The sequence below is a fragment of the Phoenix dactylifera genome, unplaced genomic scaffold, assembly GCF_009389715.1.
Source record: "Phoenix dactylifera cultivar Barhee BC4 unplaced genomic scaffold, palm_55x_up_171113_PBpolish2nd_filt_p 000097F, whole genome shotgun sequence".
Taxonomy (NCBI): Eukaryota; Viridiplantae; Streptophyta; class Magnoliopsida; order Arecales; family Arecaceae; genus Phoenix; species Phoenix dactylifera.
The window spans coordinates 891,415-913,849 of NW_024067681.1; the positions used below are offsets into that span (position 1 = coordinate 891,415).

Consider the following 22,435-nt stretch of genomic DNA (forward strand, 5'->3'; position numbering starts at 1 on the left):
AGTAGAGATGGGCATCGGGCCGTGCCAGGCCCGGCCCAGGCCCATCGGGCCACAGACCAAACGGGCCGTGCGTGGCACGTCCGGCTTAACCTAAAGGCTAAGCCCGGCACGACCCTAGGCCCGTGGGGGTGGCGGGCCATGCCGGGCCTGGCACGGGCCGTGCCTGGCACGGCCCCATCTGTCCAAAAAAAAAATTACCGTTATGGGTGGCCCATAATGGCTATTTTTTGGCTCATAACGGCTATTTGTGGCTTTTTACCCATTTTACCCTCCCAACAGCCATAAAACGGCTATGGGCACGGCCCGTCTGTCCAAAAAAAAATAACCATTATGGGTGGCCCATAACGGCTATTTTTTTGGCCCATAACGGCTATTTGTGGCTTTTTACCCATTTTACCCTCCCAACAGCCATAAAACGGCTATTTTTGTGACCATAAAAATAGCCGTTCCGGGCTAGCCTGCGAGCTGTGCCGTGCTTGGCCCATGAATCGTGCCAGCCCAGGCCCTTATGGGCCGTGCCGGGCTCGGCCCGCGGGCCAGAAATCCTAATCCAGCCCGGTCCCCTTTTATGAGCGGTGCCTAGCACGGCCCGTTACTGTAGCAAGCGGGCACGGCCCGCTTCGTGCCGAGCCATGGGCGGCTCGGCCCAATGCCCACCTCTAATTTGGAGAGTGTTAATTAGGTTTACTAACCGTTCACGATCATCCTTTTTCTGAACCATTGGCCTCATATGGACTACCTATATGTAAAGCATGCATTGTTTGCAGCAAGGTATGCCATCTCCATATCGTATCCCATATCGGTGCCATCCTATCACTATGTCGGTTATGCCCGATATGGAGACGGTTCAGTGTACTAAGTATTAGTACATTTAACGTACCATATACCAGTACTGAACCAATACGGTATGGTACACTCCGTACCATCCGGATCGGTATGATATGGCATACCGTTGTTTGCAGCATGTTAGTTGTATTGGAAATGATTCTAATACTGTGGACAAATTGAAACGTACACTAGCACCCCTGGGTTTTTTCTCTCTTGGGTGTGGTTAAGCTGGATAGATTTGATATGGACAATTTCTTCTTCAGACGATCAGGAACCAAGAGCTTGAGAGCAAATGACAATCCAAGAAATGTCCAGAGTGTGGGGATATCGTTCCTGCTAAGATCTAAAAATCTTGTCATCTTAGCCATGAGGTTAAATTAACCTTGCAGCTGGAATGTAGCCAGTGCACTTCTGACTTCTTGATCATATTAATAGCTCAGCAAAAATTTCATGCCCGAAACTGGAAATGATGGCTTTAGTAGCTTCACATTGTTCCTTATGCATATTTTGAAATGTCTGTTAAGTTCAAGATACTGGCTTACTATATAGTATCATCCTGTTATACAGAAGTCGTGGACTTTTTGACTCCTATATGTTTTGCTTCTTTTTCTTCTTTAGTTTTAATTTTGATTTTGTGCAGATGCCTTCTTGACAGCATCCTATCTTATGTAATACTTAATCATATTTAATAAGCAAATATATCCTCATATGGTGCCCTTGATGTGTTTTATCCTATTTTTAACCTAGCTTTCCCAAGGTTGAGATTTTTAGGAGTCTGAAAATGGAACTTAAGCTGGGTGTCAAATATTTGTCAATGTGCTTCTTTTACCTTTATGTAGTGTTTGGTAATCGTCCATTGAATATGAGAAGAACTTGTTCGGGTTCTCGAACATATAGAACCAAGGATTGAGTTAATTTGCATTATCCATTGGTAAAGGTGATGGAATATCACATATTACAAGGAAAAGATCCATGACTAAATATTCATTTGCAACCATTCTCCAAACTTTCTCACTCAAGTTATTCGGTATGCAGATTCAACTTGTTCACTGCTTGCCCTCTATGGAAGCAGGAAATTTTGGATTGGGGTATGGCTAGTATTTTTTTTTTTCTGAACAGGATACTTGTGTTACATTTCTGAACTTCTGTGGTTTTCAATCTAATAAACCCAAAAAAGGCAAGCTATTCTGGTGAGCCCATTAAGATAAATGATCCTGTGGAAGATTCCAAAGTTACCCTGATGAAGGTTGATTGATGCAGATGTCAAAAGGGAAATCAAGTCAAGCTAGAAAATGTGGAACTAATTAATTCATATTTCTCAAATGATCTTGTTGGTTTCCCAACAGTTCAAACTGCTTGAAATCCCCCCTTTCCAGTTGTGTCTTTATTTTTTTTGTTGTTTTTTTTTCAGAGAAATGACCTAGCATAAGTTGTTACTCTTCTTATAGGATCTGATCTGAGAACAGTGGGATGCAGAACAGCCCCCACTATTTATTCATAGCAAGTACCATGCGAGATTAAGAGCCTAAAATACATGGGAGTTGCTAAGCTTGAAGAGTTTAGTGGCTGATGAGGGATCAACTGCATTGGGGATATTTATGCTTGAGAAAAGCCCTAGCCTTATGTTCCTTAGATGCCAGCATGGAGCTAGTAGCAGCTGACTCCAAACTCTTCTTATTGCTCATTTCACCCTCTTTTTCCTCCAGTAGGTCCAGCCTGAAAACAGGGAAGCCAGTCTCTGCCTTTGAAGTCCTCAGCTTGCCCTAGATATGCTTTGCAAAAGGGCAATGGAGGAGAACGTCATTAATGGATTCAGAACTGCCTTTACACAAACACATACCTGATCCAGCTGCCATTCCTTCTTCCCCCATCCATCTTTAGTTTGACCAACTCAGATTCAGCTTCATTTGAGGTGGTTAACCAGATGTTCAGTGAGATTCATAGACGGTTTTTTTTTCATAGACGCATACATACATTCATACGTATGTACGCATACATACACACATATGCATCCATACATATACACTATGCATATGCATATGTATATATACAGCAAGGTTCCAATAATCCTGGCAAGTCAAACAACAAATCACCTGTGTTACAATTATGGCAATCGGAATAATGGCCATTTCTTGACCAAAACTATCTAGTGTGTGAATTTAAGATAGCAGCTGTTATTTGCCTAGTTAATCAAAAATTAATGAAAAAATGATGATATCTCTACTGAAATCACAATTTACCAAATCAGAGAAAGATTTTACTAATCGGTATGATAATGTAATTTGATATTATTAATTAAACCAAAAAAATGCTAAATAGCCGCCATGATTCTGGTTATACAACAGACACTACTACAGATAAACATCCATTCACTGGATGCTCAGAAGCTGTCATAGCAGATGTCACAGATTGTAACACAATCTTAATTTACAGTGATACTAAGCCAAAAGTATATAACATTTAATTCATGAACAATTATGTGTCAACTAACATCTTTATCTTGTTATGATCATTCTTTTTAGCCAGTTGTGCAAGTTGCTCATAATCCAGCACAGTGGATCAAATACAATAACTTTTACCTTCAAGAAAGACAGAGCAGCCACTTCAGAAGGGGAGGGGAATGGTAGCAGCAGGGGTGGAGGAGGCATGCACAGGAATCTGCCTTGAGAAGAAGCATTGAGATGAGAACCATTTTTGCCTCCTCTCTTTCTTGGCCTTTCCTCTGCATGTCCCTTCCACTGCTACTGCTACATCCCAATCTCTCTCTCTCTCTGTCCCCCCTTCCTGCTTCTGTGCTTATATATATATATATATATAGGCGAGAGAGCAGTACAGGTGGGCAGTACAGTTGGCAAGGCTATGAATCTGTGATGGTTGTTTGGTTGTACTTTCTTTGGTGGTACTGCATGTACTGCTGCTGCTTACCCACTTTTTGGCTCCCAAAACATAAACTGGACCAAAACAGGGTCAGAAGAATAGTGTCATGCAGAGGCTGCAGCTTTACATGTGTGGGCCTGATTGTTACAATTTACTTTGTTAGTTTTGAATGAGAGGCTTACTTGCTAATTGCTATCATGATGAACAAAACGGATCCATCTAAATGCCTCATATCGAAAAGGATCTAATTTTATAAGTTGATGTGCATGTACTTGATTGGCCTCTCAAGAGTTGGGGTAAAGGTGGTGAAGGGTCTATGAGGCTAACACATTTTTCCAGTGCACAGCCATCCATCTCTCATTCACCAATTCACTCTGTGGATATGACATCATTCCAGAATTACAGAAAAAAGTTGGCATCATTGCATGAAATTAGACATGGGAAAGGCTCAAACAAGATCACTTCAGAAGATATAGAAACTACAGTAGTCTAAATTAACTAGATAATTCTCAATCCCATGTATTAGGCCCTTGATTAAATATAACAAACTCAAGCTGGAAGACCAGCCATAGTCAATCTTCATTGCTTTTTTGGCGCACTCAGTTTGTTCGCAAAGGGCTAAAATCCTTGAAGCATGATCACTAGGGGCTCATTCTTGCTTGTTCACCCTCCTTACTTTGTATCAAGCATATCATAAGCGTCTAGAAATAGCAATAGGTGTGCTAGCCCTACTGTCATCAAAAATCCTATATCTAGAATCTATCTCAAGTCTAATTATAAATTAGTATAAAAATTTCAAATCCATCACATCAAAAATCAGTAAATCTATTAAGTACCCAAAGATAGAGAGACAGAGAGACAGATAGACAGAGAGACAGACAGACAGATCGATCGATCGATCGATCTGGTAGTAGGTATAGGAGGGTCAAATTCTAAATCCTTCTCAAATTCTATAAGGTTTTGCTAAATCTTATTAGGATCCTGAATGGATTGGATATCCAGAAAACTCTGCCCGGCTACCAACCCTATGAGCGTCTAGCTAAATACTTTTTTGTATCAATATATCTTCATGCACTAGCCTTTACAATTCAAATCTCTATGCACCAATTAAATTGTATGCATATAATCTTGTGCATGAGGACGCGCCCAAGACTTGTCATGCTATGTTAAGACCTTCTTGTGCGTGGCTGGTGGGTTAGACCAGGGATTTTGCTTATATGAGGAAACAAAATAGAGTTATTATTTGTATTGTTTGCTTCATAATATCTCTTAGCATTACAGCTATGGAAGAATCTAGTTTAGGACTAATTCGGTAAAATGTTGTGTTCTCCTTGATTTTTTTATTATCTTATCCTTAATTATAAGCAACACTGGAAATTATTGAGGAATGTGAATAGGAGACTAGTGGGTCAAATTTATATTTTTTAGATTATTCATTAGAACCCATTAAAATTCTGAATTTTCTTAGCCTGGTTGTTGGAGCCTACCAATAAAAGTATATTTGTAGCATCATTAGATTGGGTAGGAGGCCATGATTTTGGTCTGAAGAGACTCTAGAAGATGCCATTCATCTTATTTTTCAAAGAGGAGATCCCATTCATCTCCTTATGTGTATTATAAAATTTCGGTAATCAAGTTACTACTCACTTGGAAATCAGGGGAAACTCTGTTGATTCACTTTCCTTTGATCTACAACCTTGCTTACAATGAAGAAAACATGTGTTTGTACTTCAAATGTTTAAAAGAATTATGGCCGATGAAGAAAATATGAAAGTTTTCAAACAACTCAAGTTTTCAAAACAATCACTAGTGACAATATTTATAATATGTACCATCAATCACAAGCTTACGTGTGATCAAATAATCATAAGCAAAAGAATTGGTTTTCAAAAAAATAATAAACCAGAAGAGCTAGGTGCTCCTCCTAAAAAAGACATATAACCCTTAAATCAAAGAATAAATGATTAGAATTCTTTGAGCCATCGTACAAAAAACTTTTAACATGACATGAACTAGTATGACCAAACTTCACTAGATTGGTCTCGTTTTGTGGTGTTTTGACTGAGGAGAGAGTTTAAAATTATTTGTCCTTGCATGCCTCTCTCAATCTTAACTACTCTCCACATCCCTCTCCACACCACCAACTAAAATTGAAAATAGTTCATCAACTCAAACTATAAAACATTCATGATCTTTTTTTTTAGATTGGCAATCATTATTCTTAGTTAACTATAACTTGTAGTAAGCAATTGAAGAATATTATAGTTGACTCAGCACCTTCAACAGAATGACCAATTACTCTGTTCCCAAGTTGCTATGCATATCTTTGTCAAATAACTCTAACATTGTCCTTATCTCTAATGTCTCTAACATTTGCAATATTCCAATGGTGTGCAACCTATTTGAATCGGCCTCTTCTGTATACAATATTTCTGCTTTAACTTATGTGTTGTTGTCATTTTGTATTTATAAATTAAGTTTTAAATAATTGGAAATCTTATATCTACCAAATTTTGACATAAATACACAAATCTCAACAAAAACTATCTTAACACTATTATGAAATATTTTTATAATGACTGGCAAAAATGGTTATTTGATATGAAAATATTGATTTTCACTAAATTCTCACTTGTTCATATCAATAAATAGTTGATCTATTTATCTTTTTCTATACTTTTGGTGTTAAGAAACATGTTAAAAATTGCTTATTATATTGCAAATATTGTATTATGAAAATGTTTTGTTCTTACACTACTAGTAAATCTTTTCACCTACATTTACAAAATAATGTCCATTATTATATATATATATATATATATATATATATATATATATATATATATATATAATTATTTTATAGAACTTGGCCATCATCCTTTTAACATGTAGATGATAAAAGGCAGGAACCTTTCAAGCAACCGTGTGATAAGCATCGCTTTAACTTATACAACCAACGATAAAACTAATAACTTGTACCCTAACATAATTTTGAAGTAAAGTTTAAGTGATGCCTATCAAAGAGTTTATAGAGTTATAGTGCAAATTGCAACGAAAACTAATCAAAGTGTTGTCTGAGAAAGGAAAATCAAAAGAAACTAGGGTTTTGACATCACCCTCTTCGAAGGACAAAAAGGGGGGCTCGAAGACTACCATAGACCTCAACTCATCAAAGCGTGAGCCAAGAGGGAAGGCAAAATTAGTAGAAACGGAGGCGAATTCACCTCCGAGGAGTGTTGTTGCTCAATCCATATCCAAATCCATGGATTATGAGTGTTCATGGTCATAGATAGTACAGGGAACTTGTCGCTTTTATTCGAAGATGCCACAAGCTATGACAGGCAAGATAATTTCCCTCCAAGAGGGATTCAAAGAGGTGGTAGCCTTCTTCGATGAGGAACATAAGCTGGTGTACACTAGATGGAAGTTTACCCTCATGAGTAAGTTTCTCAATCGTGGTCTTCTCTTTAATTTCATCTAGAAAGAGCTGAGGGCTCAATGGGACCTGGAAAAGAAACTCCAAGTCATGTCACTCTTAGAGGGAGTACTGCTGTTTAACCTACCATTAGAGAAGGTGTAAGTAGGGCCTTGGCGAGGGGGCCTTGTGCTCTTGCCGGCTAGCTACTTACACTCCAAAGATGGAGGCCTAACGTCAAACCTGAGAGGGATTCCATCACCCGTATGGCGGCATGGATAAGGATGCCCAATTTTCCCATCGAACTTTGGGAGAAACAAAAAAATTTACGCACTGCTGAAGTTGCCGAAACTTTTTTATTTTTGGATGAGGGACGACAACTGCATCGCGGACTGGTTTTGCTCATGTCTGTATTAATTGATCTTAACCTCAAAATTTGCTTGGGTATGACTATAAAAGCCAAGGAGAATTTCATTTCGTGGGAACTATAAAACATTCATGATCTTTCTTCTTAGATTGGCAATCATTATTCTTAGTCAACTATAACATGTAGTAATCAATTGAAGAATATTATAGTTGACTCAGCACCTTCAACAGAATGACTAATTACTCTGTTCCCAAGTTGCTATACATATCTTTATCAAATAACTCCAACACTGTCCTTATCTCTAATATCTCTAACATTAGCAGCATTCCAATAGTGTGCAACCTATTTGAATCGGCCTCTTCTGTATATAGCATTTCTGCTTTATCTTATGTGTTGTTGTCGTTTTGTATTGATAAATTAGGTTTTAAATAATTGTAAAACTTATATCTACCAATTTTGATATAAATACACAAATCGCAAAAAAAATTGTTATGAAATATTTTTATAATGATGGGCAAAAATGGTTAATTTGATATTAAAATTTTGATTTTGTCTAAAATCTCACTTGTTCATATCAATAAATAGTTGGTCTTTATATCTTTTTTCTATACTTTTGGTGCTAAGAAACATGTTAAAAATGGCTTATTATATTGCAAAAATATTGTATTATGAAAATGTTTTGTTCTTATACTACTAGTAAATCCTTTGACTTATAGTTACAAAATAATATCCATTATTATATATATATAAACTATTTTATAGAACTTGGCCGTCATCCTTTTAGCATGTAGATGATAAAAGGCATGAACCTTTCGAGCAATCATGTGATAAGCATTGCTTTAAGTTATACAACTAACGATAAAAACTAATAACTTGTGCCCAAACATAATTTTGAAGTACAGTTTAAGTGATGCCTATCAAAGAGTTTATAGAGTTATAATTCAAATTGCAACCAAAACTAATCAAAGTGTTGTCTGAGAAAGGAAAAGCGAAAGAAGCTAGAGTTTTGACATCACCCTCTTCGGGGGGCAAAAAGTGGGGAGAAAAGGCAAAATTAGTGAAAATAGGGATGAATTCACCTCCGAGGAGTGTTGCTACTCAACTCGGATCCAAATCTATGGATTCTGAGCCTTCATGGTCATAGATAGTACAGGGAGCACGTCACTTTCACTAAAAGATGCTGCAAGCTACGGCAGACAAGATAATTACCCTCCAAGAGAGATTCAAAGAGGTAGCGACCTTCTCGGATAAAGAACTTGAGCCGATGTACACTAGGTGGAAGTTTACCCTCAATAGTAAGTTTCTCGATTCATGTCACTCTTAGAGGGGTACTACTGTTTAACCTACCATCAGAGAAGATGCAGGAGAGGGCCTTGGCGAGGGGGCCTTGTGCTCTTGCCGGCTAGCTTCTTACACTCCAGAGATGCTATCTATCTCTCTCTCTCTTTTTCCTTGATCTCAAGAGGTTTTGGGAGAGAAAGTGTGGTTTGTTTTTTATTTATATTTCTAGAATTTATGGGACTCCTTCCAGGGATAGAACTAGGAATCAAGGGTACGAGGGCATTGGGTTTACATAAGGGAGGGGATGGGAGATGGGGATCTTTCCTATTTGGGTATCATATGGATAATGGTTAATTTTGACTCCTTAGATTTGTTACCTAAATAGGTGGAGAGATATTTCTTTGGAAATTTGCTAAGGTACTCTTAACAACTTCAATCTATAACTAGGGTTTTATATCGTTATTTAACATATTGCCCTTCCAAGCGACTCTAATTTTATCTTTACGATAAAAACAAATAATAATATTGAGCAAAAATGTCTTTGAAAAGTGAATTGACGATCCATCGTCTGGGAAAGCCCAAGGACATATGAATTAGGACATGCCACATTGATGTCATTCCCTTTTTTTATTTCGATATGTTGGAACGACAAATGTTCTACTATTTTCGGTTGTTAAACTTCTCATTGGGTGATATACAAATGTTGAAATTATGATATTATATCGAAGTAAAAGGCCAAAGAATTCAAAGAAAAGCTTTTAACATCCCATGCCAACTAATTCATATGCTCTCTGTATAAGAAGTTCCACTTGGGTGTTACTGTAACTAGATTTCCCTCAGCATTAAACTGCTTTGTAGTACATCCAAACAAAAATGATAAATAGACATGAAACATAGTTATGAATAGCCAACTTTTAACAAATTTAGCAAAATAAACAATGCATTACATAGCCAGTTCATTTCCCTTCCACCAAATTATATATGGTGAGCAAAATTGTTTAGATGTTGACAACAAAATGGAATTTTTGGTAGAGCAAGACAAGACTACAGGTGCTTGGCAGTAAACAAAATCCTGGAACTTACATGTAAAATCATCTCACTGAAAAGCACCTGCAAACTCCTATCTCTGAGTACGAGCACCCTGAATAAGCCCCATTTTTAAGTGCATTTCTGTTCAAAAAGAAAACCACTAGCTTCCACCACCAGTCCTCCATCTGCACTCTTTTTATATAGGTTAGCACCCATCTCACTCCATTATGAAGCCATAGATTCAGGTTCAGTTGGATACATCATCGGAACAATGTCATTTGGTGCTTTGGATTGATCATAACGAAGTCATATTTATTCTGTCATCTAGAACAATTACAATTGACAGATACAATATCTGTTAATTGAGAAATGCTGGTAGAAAGATGGCTTTTGTAACACAACCAAAGAGTCATGCACTTGATTCTTCCATGGGTGGAATACATTTCTTCTTCTAGATTCACAAGTGGAATACATGACCAATAGTGATTGAGGAAAAAGAAGACAATGCATCACAGATCCACATGGATTTATACTTGACACACTGTTTTGGTACAATAACTACTCGATATCAGACATAATCAGAAGATCCAGGGTCTCGAATTCAAGGGAAGACGGATTTTTCAGCAGCCATCCAGCACCACCCTTTATTCCTTGAGAAAACATCCTGCTCCTCAGCACCAAGGGACCGACGCCGTGCCATCAGAAATGATCACAAATCCATATTAAATGACAATCTGTCCTCATGCAATATCCATACTAACATAAATCACAGATGATATACCAGAGCAAAGACCTTAAAGGACAATCACTAAACAAACTTTATCTCTTTAAATTAAATGGCTATGGAAATTCTACACTGAGTAGAAGAAATTAGTATTCATCAATACAACTATTACAAGATGTAACATCATCTAGCAATATTTTAGCTGACTGCTTTCCATCCATACTCACTTTGAAGCAAAGACTCAAGGTACGAAATGATCCAGGAAAGCATCTCATTACACCATGTAATAAGGACACCCATTAGGAACACACAGAGTTATTCAGAACCCTGCCCACAAAACCACTGCTAAAGGGCTAGGTCTACCAGTGATAGGAGAACAAGGGCGCCATCTTGTCAGGCTGGTAAAGCCTTGTGGAGTGTATTGATCCAAGAGACCAAGACCCAAATCCTGTCTTCCTTATATTTCATAGAATTAATGGAATTTCAATGGGCTTTGCTCGTCTTTCTTTTCAAAAACCAAGATTAGGAGGTCAGCGAATCCTATTTCCTCCAGCTGATTTGAAGCATTTTTGTAATTGCCATGTTTGCAAAAAAGGATAAATCAAAACATCAGATGTTCAAAGTATTAGAAAAAAATTTGTCTGAACTATTGATTCAGATAAGCAAATGCTGCTAGCTTGACCTGCATTCTTTGCACAACTGTTTTCAGTTTAGTGTGATCAAATTAACATACATCTGATCATAACCCAACATAACTTCCCTAAATGTACCTTGTTCCAGGCAAGATTGCAACATAGTCAAGCATCTGTCAAGAGCTCCAACCAAAAGCTCCACATCATGTAACAAAACTCAGAAGCCTTCTTCCAATTTGCTCTCGTGAAGAGTCCATATGAAATATTATTTTTAAGGACCGATCATGTCCTTGTGCCCCCTCTATGTTCTTCATTGCCTTGAATTGTTCCACAAGATAAAAACCAAAATTGCATTTAGATGTCTCAAACATATGTATTATACCATCCATTGTCATTCTTTTAACTAGAAGCAGATCATGTCATGCTGATCATCTCAACAAAAATAGCCTCAGCCTGTCAGCCAGTCCCAGTGAGATGTGAAACCATCTAAATCCATTATGACTCTTCATCACCCATTCCCCATCACTGGTGGCCTCTGCAACAAGACATTGCTCAGTTCAAACACCAACGAAAGGCCTACAACTCCAAGCCAGCTTACTGGATAATTATGCCCCTCTTAGATCAATTGTGATGAATGCTTTTTTAAATAATTTCAGCAACTCAATTCTCTCTAGAACTGCCTAAAACATCATTAATTTGATTGCCATTTTCACATTTCAACCATGGTTGTTCACTCGTTAGCAAGGAGTTCCAAGTGTCCTGATCAGGTATGACATCCGCCTCCACCATTTGCACCAAGAAACCAAACGCTTTGTCCAAATCACCTTGCTTGCAAAGACCACAAATCAAGGAACTGTAACTATCAGAATTAGGATTGCAACCCCTCTTAACCATCTCGTCAAGCAGCTTCGAGGCACTTCTAAATTTCCCTTCCCTACAAAACCCATGAATCAATGCATTGAAAGTCGAAACCTCAGGGAAAAGATCCTTCTCCACCATCAAATTCATCAAATCAAATGCTTCACGAACATTCCCTTCCTTGCACAAGCCTTCAATTAAGCTTTCATAAATCAGCACACTGGGAATGTCCCCCTCCCCAACCATCTGATCATAAACCATCTTGGCCTCCTCAACCTTATTCTCCTGGCAGAATCTCAATATCCTCAAGCTTCTGTCAACAGCTCTAGGAAAAGAGCTTGCCATCCTGTTAAGAAACTCAAAGGCTTCTTCCATGCTGCCTTCCTTGTAAAGCCCGTATAGAACACTATTATAAGGACTAATGCTGTCTCCATGTCCTCCTCTCTCCTCTTCCATCAAGCTCACAACCTTCAACCCATCTGTGATCCTCCCTCCGAAGCACAATCCTCGAATCAATGTATCAAAAGTTTTAAAATTTGGACTGATGCCATCCATCCTCATCTCTTCAAAGAGCTCCATAGCCAAGCCGAGCTTCCCCGAATCACAGAACCCAGAGATCAAGGAATTGTAGGTGTGCACGTTGGGAAGAACTCCTTTACTCTCCATCTCCTTCAACACCCGCCGCCCCACCTGCGGCTTTTTCATCCTACAAAGCCCTTTAATCAGAGTGGTATAAGCCACAGTATCGACCACACCGCCCTTATTCTCGACTCTTTCCAAAAGCTCCACTGCCTCCATAGCCCGGCTGTGGTTGCAGAGAAGCTCTACTATCTTGGTGACTGAAATGGCATCCGGAACGAAGCCAAGATCGAAACATTTCTCCAGCATTACCAAGGCCTGAACCACACTGCCATCCCCGCAGAAGGCCGAGATCAGAATGTTGAAGGTAATGTCGCTCGGGGTATTCATTTCCCTCATCAAGCTCCTTGCCGTCCCCACCTTCCCATTGCGGCAGAGGGCATGGATCAAAGTGTTGTAGATCACCGGGTTTGGCGTCAAGCCGCTGTCTTTCATGAGTTTCAAGAGCTTAAACGCCTCGGCGATCCGATTCGTGCGGCAGAGGCCCTTCATCAGGATGCCGAAGGTGCGCTCATCGCCGCGGACGCCGAAAGCTGCCATTTTTCGGCGGAAGAAGTGGCGGGCGAGATCGATGTCGTGCTGGACGAGGGCGTCGAGGACGGAGTTGAGGAGGCGGAGGGAGGGGGAGCGGTGGGGGCGGAGGAGGTCGGGGACGCGGAAGGCGCCGTGGGGGTTGCCGGCGCGGGAGAGGGCGCGGATGAGGGAGACGAGCGTGGTGTCGTCAGGAGGGGAGGGGAGGGCGGAGAGGAGGCGGAGGGCGGCAGCGGGGCGACCGGAGGAGAGGAAGGAGCGGAGGAGGGCGGTGGAGGCGGCGGGGGAGGCGGCGGGGAAGGAGGGGATGCGGGCGGCCCATCGGAAGATGCGGAGGGCGGCGGAGGGGGTCTTCTGTTGGAGGATGAGACCGGCGAGGTCTTCTTCGGGGGTGGGAGTTGGGGCTGTGGTTGGAGTGGGGAAAGAAGAGGAGGAGGAGGAGGAGAAGGGTTTAGAGGGGAGGAAGGCTGGGAAGAGACGGCGGATATGGGCTGGGGAAAGAGGAGATTTTGAGGGGTTGGGAAAGATGAGCATGGGAGAGGGTAAGAGAACTCCAAGAGTTGACGCCGGCTTGTAACAAAGTCGTGAGATGAAGCCAGTATTTGCCACGTGAAAATGCACGTGAGTAGCCATCAAGAAGGCTTATTTCTCCCTAAAATGTGGGTGTATCCCAGAAACTTATATATATATATATATATATATATATATATATATATATATATATATATATATATATATATATATATATATATATATATAGTTAGTAAGGTGCAAATAGATCGGATCGGACCGAATCACGAATCAGAGTAACTCCGACCTAACCTAATTTCTTATTCGGATCCTAATTTTAGACTCAGACCCAATTTAATAGAAGATCGAGTCGGATCGGATTGGATCCATAGCTACAATTTTTGACCCAATAAATCATTCGAGTCGGATCAGATCCATATATAATCCAGACCCAATTCAAAAAATTCGGGCCTCGTTCGGGTCCATGTCAGAAGTGCTGCAAACTAACTTCCAGATAGCTACAATGCCATAGGAATTCAAGTATAGCACCAAATCAAAATAAAAATGCAAGCAGCTGTTATTGGCAAGACTTTATCTTTCCACCCAAAGTATGGTAATATTTGATAACCTTTTGTCCCATGGCCAATGGCACAAACCGCAACCATCACATTAAATACAAATCACAAGAAGTCCCACATTTTTTGAGAAGCGAAAGCAAGAAAAGCAGGCAAATCAAATTCGAGGAACAAACATAGGAAAAAAAGAAGTACAAATCTACAAGTAATTCGACAAGAAGGAATTGGCAGGGGAATTACCAAAGAAGCTTATCGCCGTCGTGCTGCCGAAACCCTAAGCGTGCTGTTGGAGGAGAGTCGTTGTTGTTACCAAGGAAGCTTATTGTAGAGGGAGTTGGCGGCGACCGGGAGTCTTCGGCGAGCAGCAAGCATCTCAGAGTACATTCAAGCCAAGGAGGTGGGATCGAGGAGAGAGAATCATGGCGGCGAAGGGTGGTTGTGACAGAGCAGGCGGTCAGGGAGATAAATTAATCAATCAAAAAGTTAGGAGAGGGATCTCACCTTTCCCAAGCCACAAGTTGTGGTTGAAGGGGAGATAGCAGGGGCGAAGGAGGAGAAGGAGAATGATGACCCAAAGATTGATTCATAGATTGATTTTGATGATCACAAAACCTTGAAGTATAGATACTAATGTTTATGTTGCAAGGAGAAAGATATTTATTTTGCAAGGAATATAGCAAGTTGGAAGAACACAAGGCCTCCAAAGCTCTCAAGTTGGAAGAAAGCTACAATTTATTGGCCCAAGCTTAAAGTTCAAAGGATTCAATTTAGAAGAGTAAAATCAAAGAAAAAATTCAAAAGAATAGTCTTCGAGTCGACTCCTGAGGATTTCGAGTCGACTCCAATGTTTACCGAGTCGACTCCGGAGAAGTTTGAGTCGACTCCTAGGAGTCACAGGCAGAAAAGTCAGAGAGCAGTTTTCGGGTCTGAGATTCGAGTCGACTCCAGTGGAACGCGAGTCGACTCCGATGGTTGGTAGGTCGACTTCAAAGAAAGCAAGAGTCGACTCTCAGCGGAACATAAAGAAAAAGTCAGAGAGCATTTTTGGGACTCTGAGATTCGAGTCGACTCCCGCATTGCACGAGTCGACTCCGAGACTCCGCGACCATCAACAGACAGAAAACCAAGTTACTGCCTCTGAGATTCGAGTCGACTCCCAGACAGCTCGAGTCGACTCCAAGACAGCTTCACATCAAAAAGGCAGAAGACCAAGTTTCGCAAACTGAGAGCCGAGTCGACTCCAAGGAAGTTCGAGTTGACTCCAAGACTGGACGAGCCAAAAGACAGAGGATCGGGAGTTCGGGCTCTGAGATTCGAGTCGACTCCCAGGACAGTCGAGTCGACTCGAGAGGACAAAATTCAAAATTGGATCCACGGACTTCAGTGGATGAGCCGACTCCGAAATTGCCAAGTCAGCTCCAGAAGTTGGCGAGTCGACTCCGGGTTAAGACGAGTCGACTCCCAGTCGAGGATGCACCATAATTCAAATTTGGAACAGTGGCCGAGTCGTCTCCAGTAAAGCACGAGTCGACTCCTGCAACAGGCGAGTCGACTCCTGATCGCGCGAGTCGACTCCGATCCCAACAGTAATATTGTCAGGAAGTGCAGACTGTGTCCAACGGCTCTATTTTTGTCTCTAACGGCTATATTCTTGTTTCCACGCCATCTAAAGCTATAAAAATAAGAAGAGAGCTAGGGGAGAACTTATGGAAGTGGGAGAGATCATTTAGGAAAGAGATTCCAAAGAGATTACAAGGAAAATCTCCCATAAGCACAAAAGGGCCATTCAAAGTAAAATAGAGAGAAGAAGAGCATCCAAGTGAATCCCAAAGCTTCCTCTCCATCCGTATGCTGCCTCGGTGATCCTCTACTTCGTGCCAAATCAGAAGAGGGTCAAGTAAAGAAGAAGTCGAGCTCCTTCATCTTCAAAACTCGTTTGAGGACTTCACTTTACTCTATTTGTTTATATTGTTACATTTGCTTGTTTAAGAAGCTTTGATTTGTTTTAAACTTTGTTTTATTATCTTGTAACTTGATTCAATCACGGGATTGAATCAAGGGGTTAAGGTTTGTTGGTGAGCCAAAGGGAAAACCAACGGTGTAAGGTTTGTTGGTGAGCCAAAGGGAAAACCAACGGTGGAAGGTTTGTTGGTGAGCCAAAGGAAAAACCAACGGAGATAGGTTTGTTGGTGAGCCGAGGGTAAAACCAACGTGTAAGGGTTTGATTGTGATCCCGGGAAAACAATCGGAGTGGTTCTAGTCGGTGAGCCTGGAAAAACCGACCGAGTTCGTTGTGACCTCGTAAAACAACAAGTTGGGTTGTGAGCTTGTAAAACAACCGGCTGTAATCTGTAGGATTATAGTGAAATTCCCAAGAAGTCTTGGGGAGTGGATGTAGGTGCTGGGGTGCACCGAACCACTATATGTTTGTTTGTGTTTGTAATGCTTCTGCTTATTGTCTAACCAACACACTCACTTACTTAGATAAACTGCTTGCTTAACTCTTATCTGCACATCCTTTAGTTGCAAGCATATTTAATCAAGTCACATTCTATACATCAAACTGTTGCTAAGTTTAACTTTCACTGCGCATATTTACAACTTAGCATAATTAATCAAAAAGTACTAGAAGTAGCTTAAAAGTTTTAAAAGACCCAATTCACCCCCCCCCCCTCTTGGGTTGTATCTACTGGGCAACAAGTGGTATCAGAGCAGGTGCTCTAAGTTTAATTATTGATCTCACGATCAAGAGCCAAAGATCATGACAAGTCAAATAGATAGTTTTCTAGGAGAAGGACAATCAATTGATACACCTCCACTATTTAATGGCATAAACTATACACATTGGAAAATACGCATGCGCATTTTTATTCAATCACAAAACTATTATTTATGGAAAATCATAACAAATGACCTTCACACACTCTCACAAACTATTAATGAAAAGGACTTAGCACAATTGAACGCTAATGCTATGAACATGTTATATTGTGCTATTCAAGAAACGAAGTTTAATGAAATTTCTGCATGCTTATCTGCTAAGGAGATCTGGGATACTTTAGAAAATATTTATGATAAATCTCAGACTAGCTCACATGTGCTTCAAATATATACTAACAATGAGACTGCAGAAAAGGGTGTTGAATCTCCCTCAGTCGAGTCGACTCCAAGTATCTCAGAGTCGACTCTCAAGTTCACCGAGTCGACTCCAATAAGGTCCGAGTCGACTCCGAGGCAAATCAGCTTCCTAAAGACAAAGAAGAAAAGGAAGCAAGAAGAAAGGAAGAAAGAGATAAAAAGGAAGAAAGCCTTGACCAAGAAAGAGTCAAGCCAGAAAATAAAAGTTAGGAGCGACAATGATGATATTAGCTCCAAGAAACTACAAGAGGTAACTGACTTGTGCTTTATGGCACAAGAAGACAAGGTAAAAACTGAATCTACTCTTACATCAAATAATTTTCAAGAAGAATTTTCTTATGATGAATTATTAAATGCTTTTCATGATTTGTATGGTGAATGTAGAAAATTAGCTGTAAAGAATAAAAATCTTAAGAAACTAATTCTGAAAATTTCAAAAGAAAGAAATTCTAATGATGAAATACAAGAGAAACTAAATTCTGAAAATGAATGCTTAAGGTCATTTTCAGAAGAATTGATTCAGAAAAATCATAGCTTAATTAAAGAAAATCAAAACTTAAGCGAAGAAATTAATCAATTAAAATCTTGCATTAACAAATTCACCGTAAGCTCAGAAAGATTAAAAATGATGTTTGAAAGCCAACATGCTGATTTTGATAAATCAAAATTTAGCTTGACTCCTTCACTTAGCCATAAATCTCTAGAGAAGAAGGTTATCAATTTACCAAGCAAACCATTAAATAAGATAACTTATTTTAAAAATGAAAAGGATGGGAATAACAACTTTACCTATCGTTCTAGTATAATTAAATTAAATGGTAAAGTTATTACTATTAAACAGATATGGGTTCCAAAAGGAACCATATGTCCTAACTCTCAAGGACTCAAGCAAGCTTGGATACCCAAAATGAGAAAATGAGGATGTACACATAGGTGTACCAAGGTACCCATGGAACATAAAGAAACTTAAAAAGTTATTAACAAAAAAATAATAATGAAATCAGTAATTCTTGCATCTCATCATTATTTGTGCTTTAGTATTTGATATGATTTGCTAGTAGTGATCAATTTTGTGATATAGAAAATACTTTTGGAAATATAATCAAATCATTTCATTTTACTCACTAATGGATAAGGTGCTAAATGATTAATCAACTTATTAAGAATAACTCTATGAATTCTCTATATGCTTGATTGAGAGTTTTTATCTATGGCATTATTGTTTATTGATCATAGATATGATAATGTGTACTTGGTATGCTTTTGAATATATGCACTATGAATACCAAGATTAAAGAAACCATATTTGGCATATGAAATCAGCTCATGCTAGTATGTACTTAATCTCAAAAGACCTTGCCATAGGCTTACTTAGATTGTCCTCTTAAAGGTCAAAGTTTTACTATGCATGCTAACTAAGGAAACAAACAAAAATAATTCCTAAATCTAGAGATGTTGTTTCCAACACTAATTTTTCAAAAGCTTACATTAGCCTTGTTCTTGGCTCTCAAATTAAAATATTTTCTGCATTAGCACAAACTCACAAAAAGCGATCAAATGATAAAGGTTTGCAAACTATGAAATCATGGCATAGTAATTGAAAACCAATTTTGTGTTAAGTTGTGCACAGAAAAATAATATTTTCAGCACCAAGGACACCTTAAGTAAAATAGGATTAATAGAATTCTTGAAGAAATGAAAAAGACAATTGTGTATGATAGTCATCTACTTAAATGATTTTTTTAAAAAAAGCTATCATCACTGCTTGTCATACATATGATTTCTATTAGATCTATTTTTGATGAAAACTCCTTTTGATCTTCTGAAAAATGGAAAATGAACCATTGCATATCTTTCATATTTTTCAGTCGTACATGTTATGCTTGATATGTTCTTATGAAAAATAATGCCAAATCTGATAGAGATATGTCTATCCTTGGATATCATTTATCAAGCAATGCATATAGAATATTCAATGAAAAGATTTTAGTTGCAAAAATATCAAGTCGTCTTATTCTCTATGAGACTAATGACTTATTGTCAAGATACTAAGATCAAATTATATATGGTTAATCTTTTACATATAACAATCTGAAAACTTGTTAATAATTATAACAAAATTGAGTTTTTCAGAAATGCACTGAATGAAGAAAAATTGATAACTACTAAAAAACTGAATCAAGAAAAGATGAAATAGATCTTGATTCTTGCATGATTAAAAGTAAAGATCACCACTATCATTTGCTTGACTCATGAGCTTTATATTCTGTCAAATGAATGTGTAGAATTCACTCCTATGTGGTTATTTCATTAAAAAGTAGATCTATGTCAAATAACCACCATATTTAAAAATTACACATTACATATATGATAAAGCAATATGTGATTTAAAACAAGCATCAAAAGCTTGATATATAAAAGCTTAGGTAACCTTCTTGATAGAAAGTAATAGTGATAAATCTATGCATCAAAAAGAAGAATCTATGATATCTTGCTTGCTCATAGCACACATTGATGGCATCATTTTTGTTCTACCAATGAAAATTTATATGAATAGTTATATTGCAAGGTGAGTTTGAAATATGATGAATGAATTAACATCTTCTCTCAAACTCCAAATTAAGACAAACATGAAAGGGGATCTTCATTGACCAACGTTAGTCCACAAGAAAACTCTTATGGAAGATTGGCGTGAAGAAGGTATATCTATGACCCCATCTTGTAGAAATTGTAAAGGATGAGCAAAGTAGATCTATTGTTTAAAGCTGTATTAAAGCATGATAGAATAATTATTTTATCATACAGCTAGCAGACCAGATTGTATGCTCATTATGTGACCTTGTGCAAGACTTCAATCTAACTTTAATTAATCATATTTTATTGATAACAAATACGTCATAATCTGAATTTTGATAGAAACAAACGTTTAAGATAAGTTGATTAAAACTTAGTTAACACATCTTATTGATAATTATCTTAAGCAAATAGAATCTAAACTAAATTGACTTGACCTTGATAAATCTGTCTATTGCCTCACATGCTTGTCCTTGAACTATCTTGGTTAATGAATCTATCTCTTTAGTTCAAGTGATATGTGCTTGCTTATATTTAGGCAATCTCTTGAGTAAAGTGACTCAACATGCAACTATTGTCATATCTTATATTGAGTCATCTAGTTAAAAATATATATGTTGGATGAATGCTTTGTATCTTAAAGAAACTAATGACCTTCCTTCAAGAAAGAAAAATGAGAAATTTCAACTTGAAGGATATCTTCATGTAAGATACACTAAAGATTCACATGCAAACAAGAGAGAGGATCTTCTTCAGCCAAAAGTTCACACATAAGAAATCTAGTTTGGCTTGAAGAACATATAATGAATAGGTAATTTAGATACCTTTCTCACAAATTAGTTGAGCAAAGTCAGTAACTTAAACCTTATTATGGCATGATTAAATTCTTTAATTATTAATTTTTGATATCATGTCTATATGTGTATTGACTGACTTATACTTTTAGAAATTATTTCATGGTTTGCCCAAACTAAAATATATCTTTGCCTATGTCATAACCATGAAATACACAAGTATGTGAGAAGTTATGAATCCTTGAGCACAATGAAAATGTTGTTTGCATAATATACATCTATATGATACATAAGATTATCTCTTTATTCTACTCTTTCATGTAAATTACTTGAGAATGACAAAAAGAGAGAGAGATAAAGAAAAGAAAATGGACATTGTTCAAGAGATGAAAAATCTGAGCAAAGGCAAGTACTTCAATCTTAAGGAAAAGCAAAACAAGCATAATATATTCGGCACATTTGGAAGGGATAAAATCTATAATTAATTACACTCAAACAGGGAGAGTTTGGAGTGAATATTTTAACCTTTCTATATTGCTCATCATAGGGATGGTGCCAATGGAGAGGCTAGTGGTAGTACCCGGCACTATTTGACCCAACTATTCGGTGTAGGGCATATTAGGGACGGCACAAGAGGGAGGCTAGTGGTAGTACCTCGTGCCCCTTCCCAACTCCACCGGATAGGGAGCAAATAGAGTATAGAGCATAAGAAAGTAAAAATGAAAGACAAAGTTAATAAAAGTATATAAGAAGAATCAAGTCAATTTTTTAAACACTTGAAAACATACTTTAAGGATGAAATCAGTGCAAGATTATATATAAATAGGGGGAGTTTATTTGAAAAGGAATAGATTTTGATTCTTGACATGCTTGTTCTTAGTATTTTAATGCATGACTCAACACATGATATATTTTGCATATGGTATGATGTCTTGATTTATGGGTTCTCAATATTTTGTAATGCTCCATGCTTGGACAACTTGATTGAATGTTTGGAATATTACATAAAATTTTTGTTTGGCATTATTGAAAAGAAATTTTCAGATTGGTTGTTAACAATCATCATTAAAACCTGAAAGTTGAATAAAGGAGAAGAGAAGGATATCTCTATTTAGGGAAAATAAATTGATTCTGTTCTATCCTTCAACTTGCCTAAATTTGGTATATAATGTTCAAATTCGTACCAAAACTCAACATTTAATACAAAGATTCTGAATATGCTCTTATATGTTTGAAATATGTATTTTCAATCGTAATAATTTAAGATGAGCTATAATGTGGAAGATACATATCTCAAATTATGATTTTGAAAGCCTCAATTGAAAATCCTATGTAATTCAGAATCTGATTTTGTATACAAGCTTAAACTCAATATGATTTCTAAATAAAATCTTAATGTAAGAAAAACAGAATTAATTCTGATGCCTTTGGTTGATTGCTCCGATACGCATCCGAAACATATCATTTCTTATCTTCAAAGTGTACTAATATTGGTCCAAATGATGTGTCTTTCGATGATCTTGATTGCAAACAAAAATTTCTAAATATATGATTTTATTTTGATATTAAAAAGATTTATTGTGTTTCATGAATACATTGGTGAAAAACTATGATTAAGAAATTGAGTTCTATAAATATATATACCTCAATGATTATCTATATG

General features: G+C 37.9%; 1 protein-coding gene, 1 long non-coding RNA gene and 1 other non-coding gene across 3 annotated transcripts; all 3 read right to left on the bottom strand.

Annotated features, from left to right (window-relative positions):
* Positions 1 to 2,126: 2,126 nt before the first annotated feature.
* LOC103721737 lies at positions 2,127 to 3,613 on the bottom strand. Its single transcript, XR_606347.4, has 2 exons — positions 3,408 to 3,613; positions 2,127 to 2,897 (listed from the first exon to the last, which is right to left on the bottom strand). It is a non-coding gene; the product is annotated as an uncharacterized LOC103721737 (long non-coding RNA).
* A 6,057-nt stretch (positions 3,614 to 9,670) lies between these two features.
* LOC103721743 lies at positions 9,671 to 14,824 on the bottom strand. The gene is made up of 2 exons (XR_003388457.2): positions 14,507 to 14,824; positions 9,671 to 10,461 (listed from the first exon to the last, which is right to left on the bottom strand). It is a non-coding gene; the product is annotated as an uncharacterized LOC103721743 (transcript).
* LOC120103774 (pentatricopeptide repeat-containing protein At2g17525, mitochondrial) lies at positions 10,607 to 13,844 on the bottom strand. The gene has a single exon (XM_039116498.1). It carries the CDS (start codon positions 13,812 to 13,814, stop codon positions 11,814 to 11,816), a length of 2,001 nt encoding a protein of 666 aa, XP_038972426.1. The 5' UTR covers positions 13,815 to 13,844; the 3' UTR covers positions 10,607 to 11,813.
* Positions 14,825 to 22,435: the final 7,611 nt, after the last annotated feature.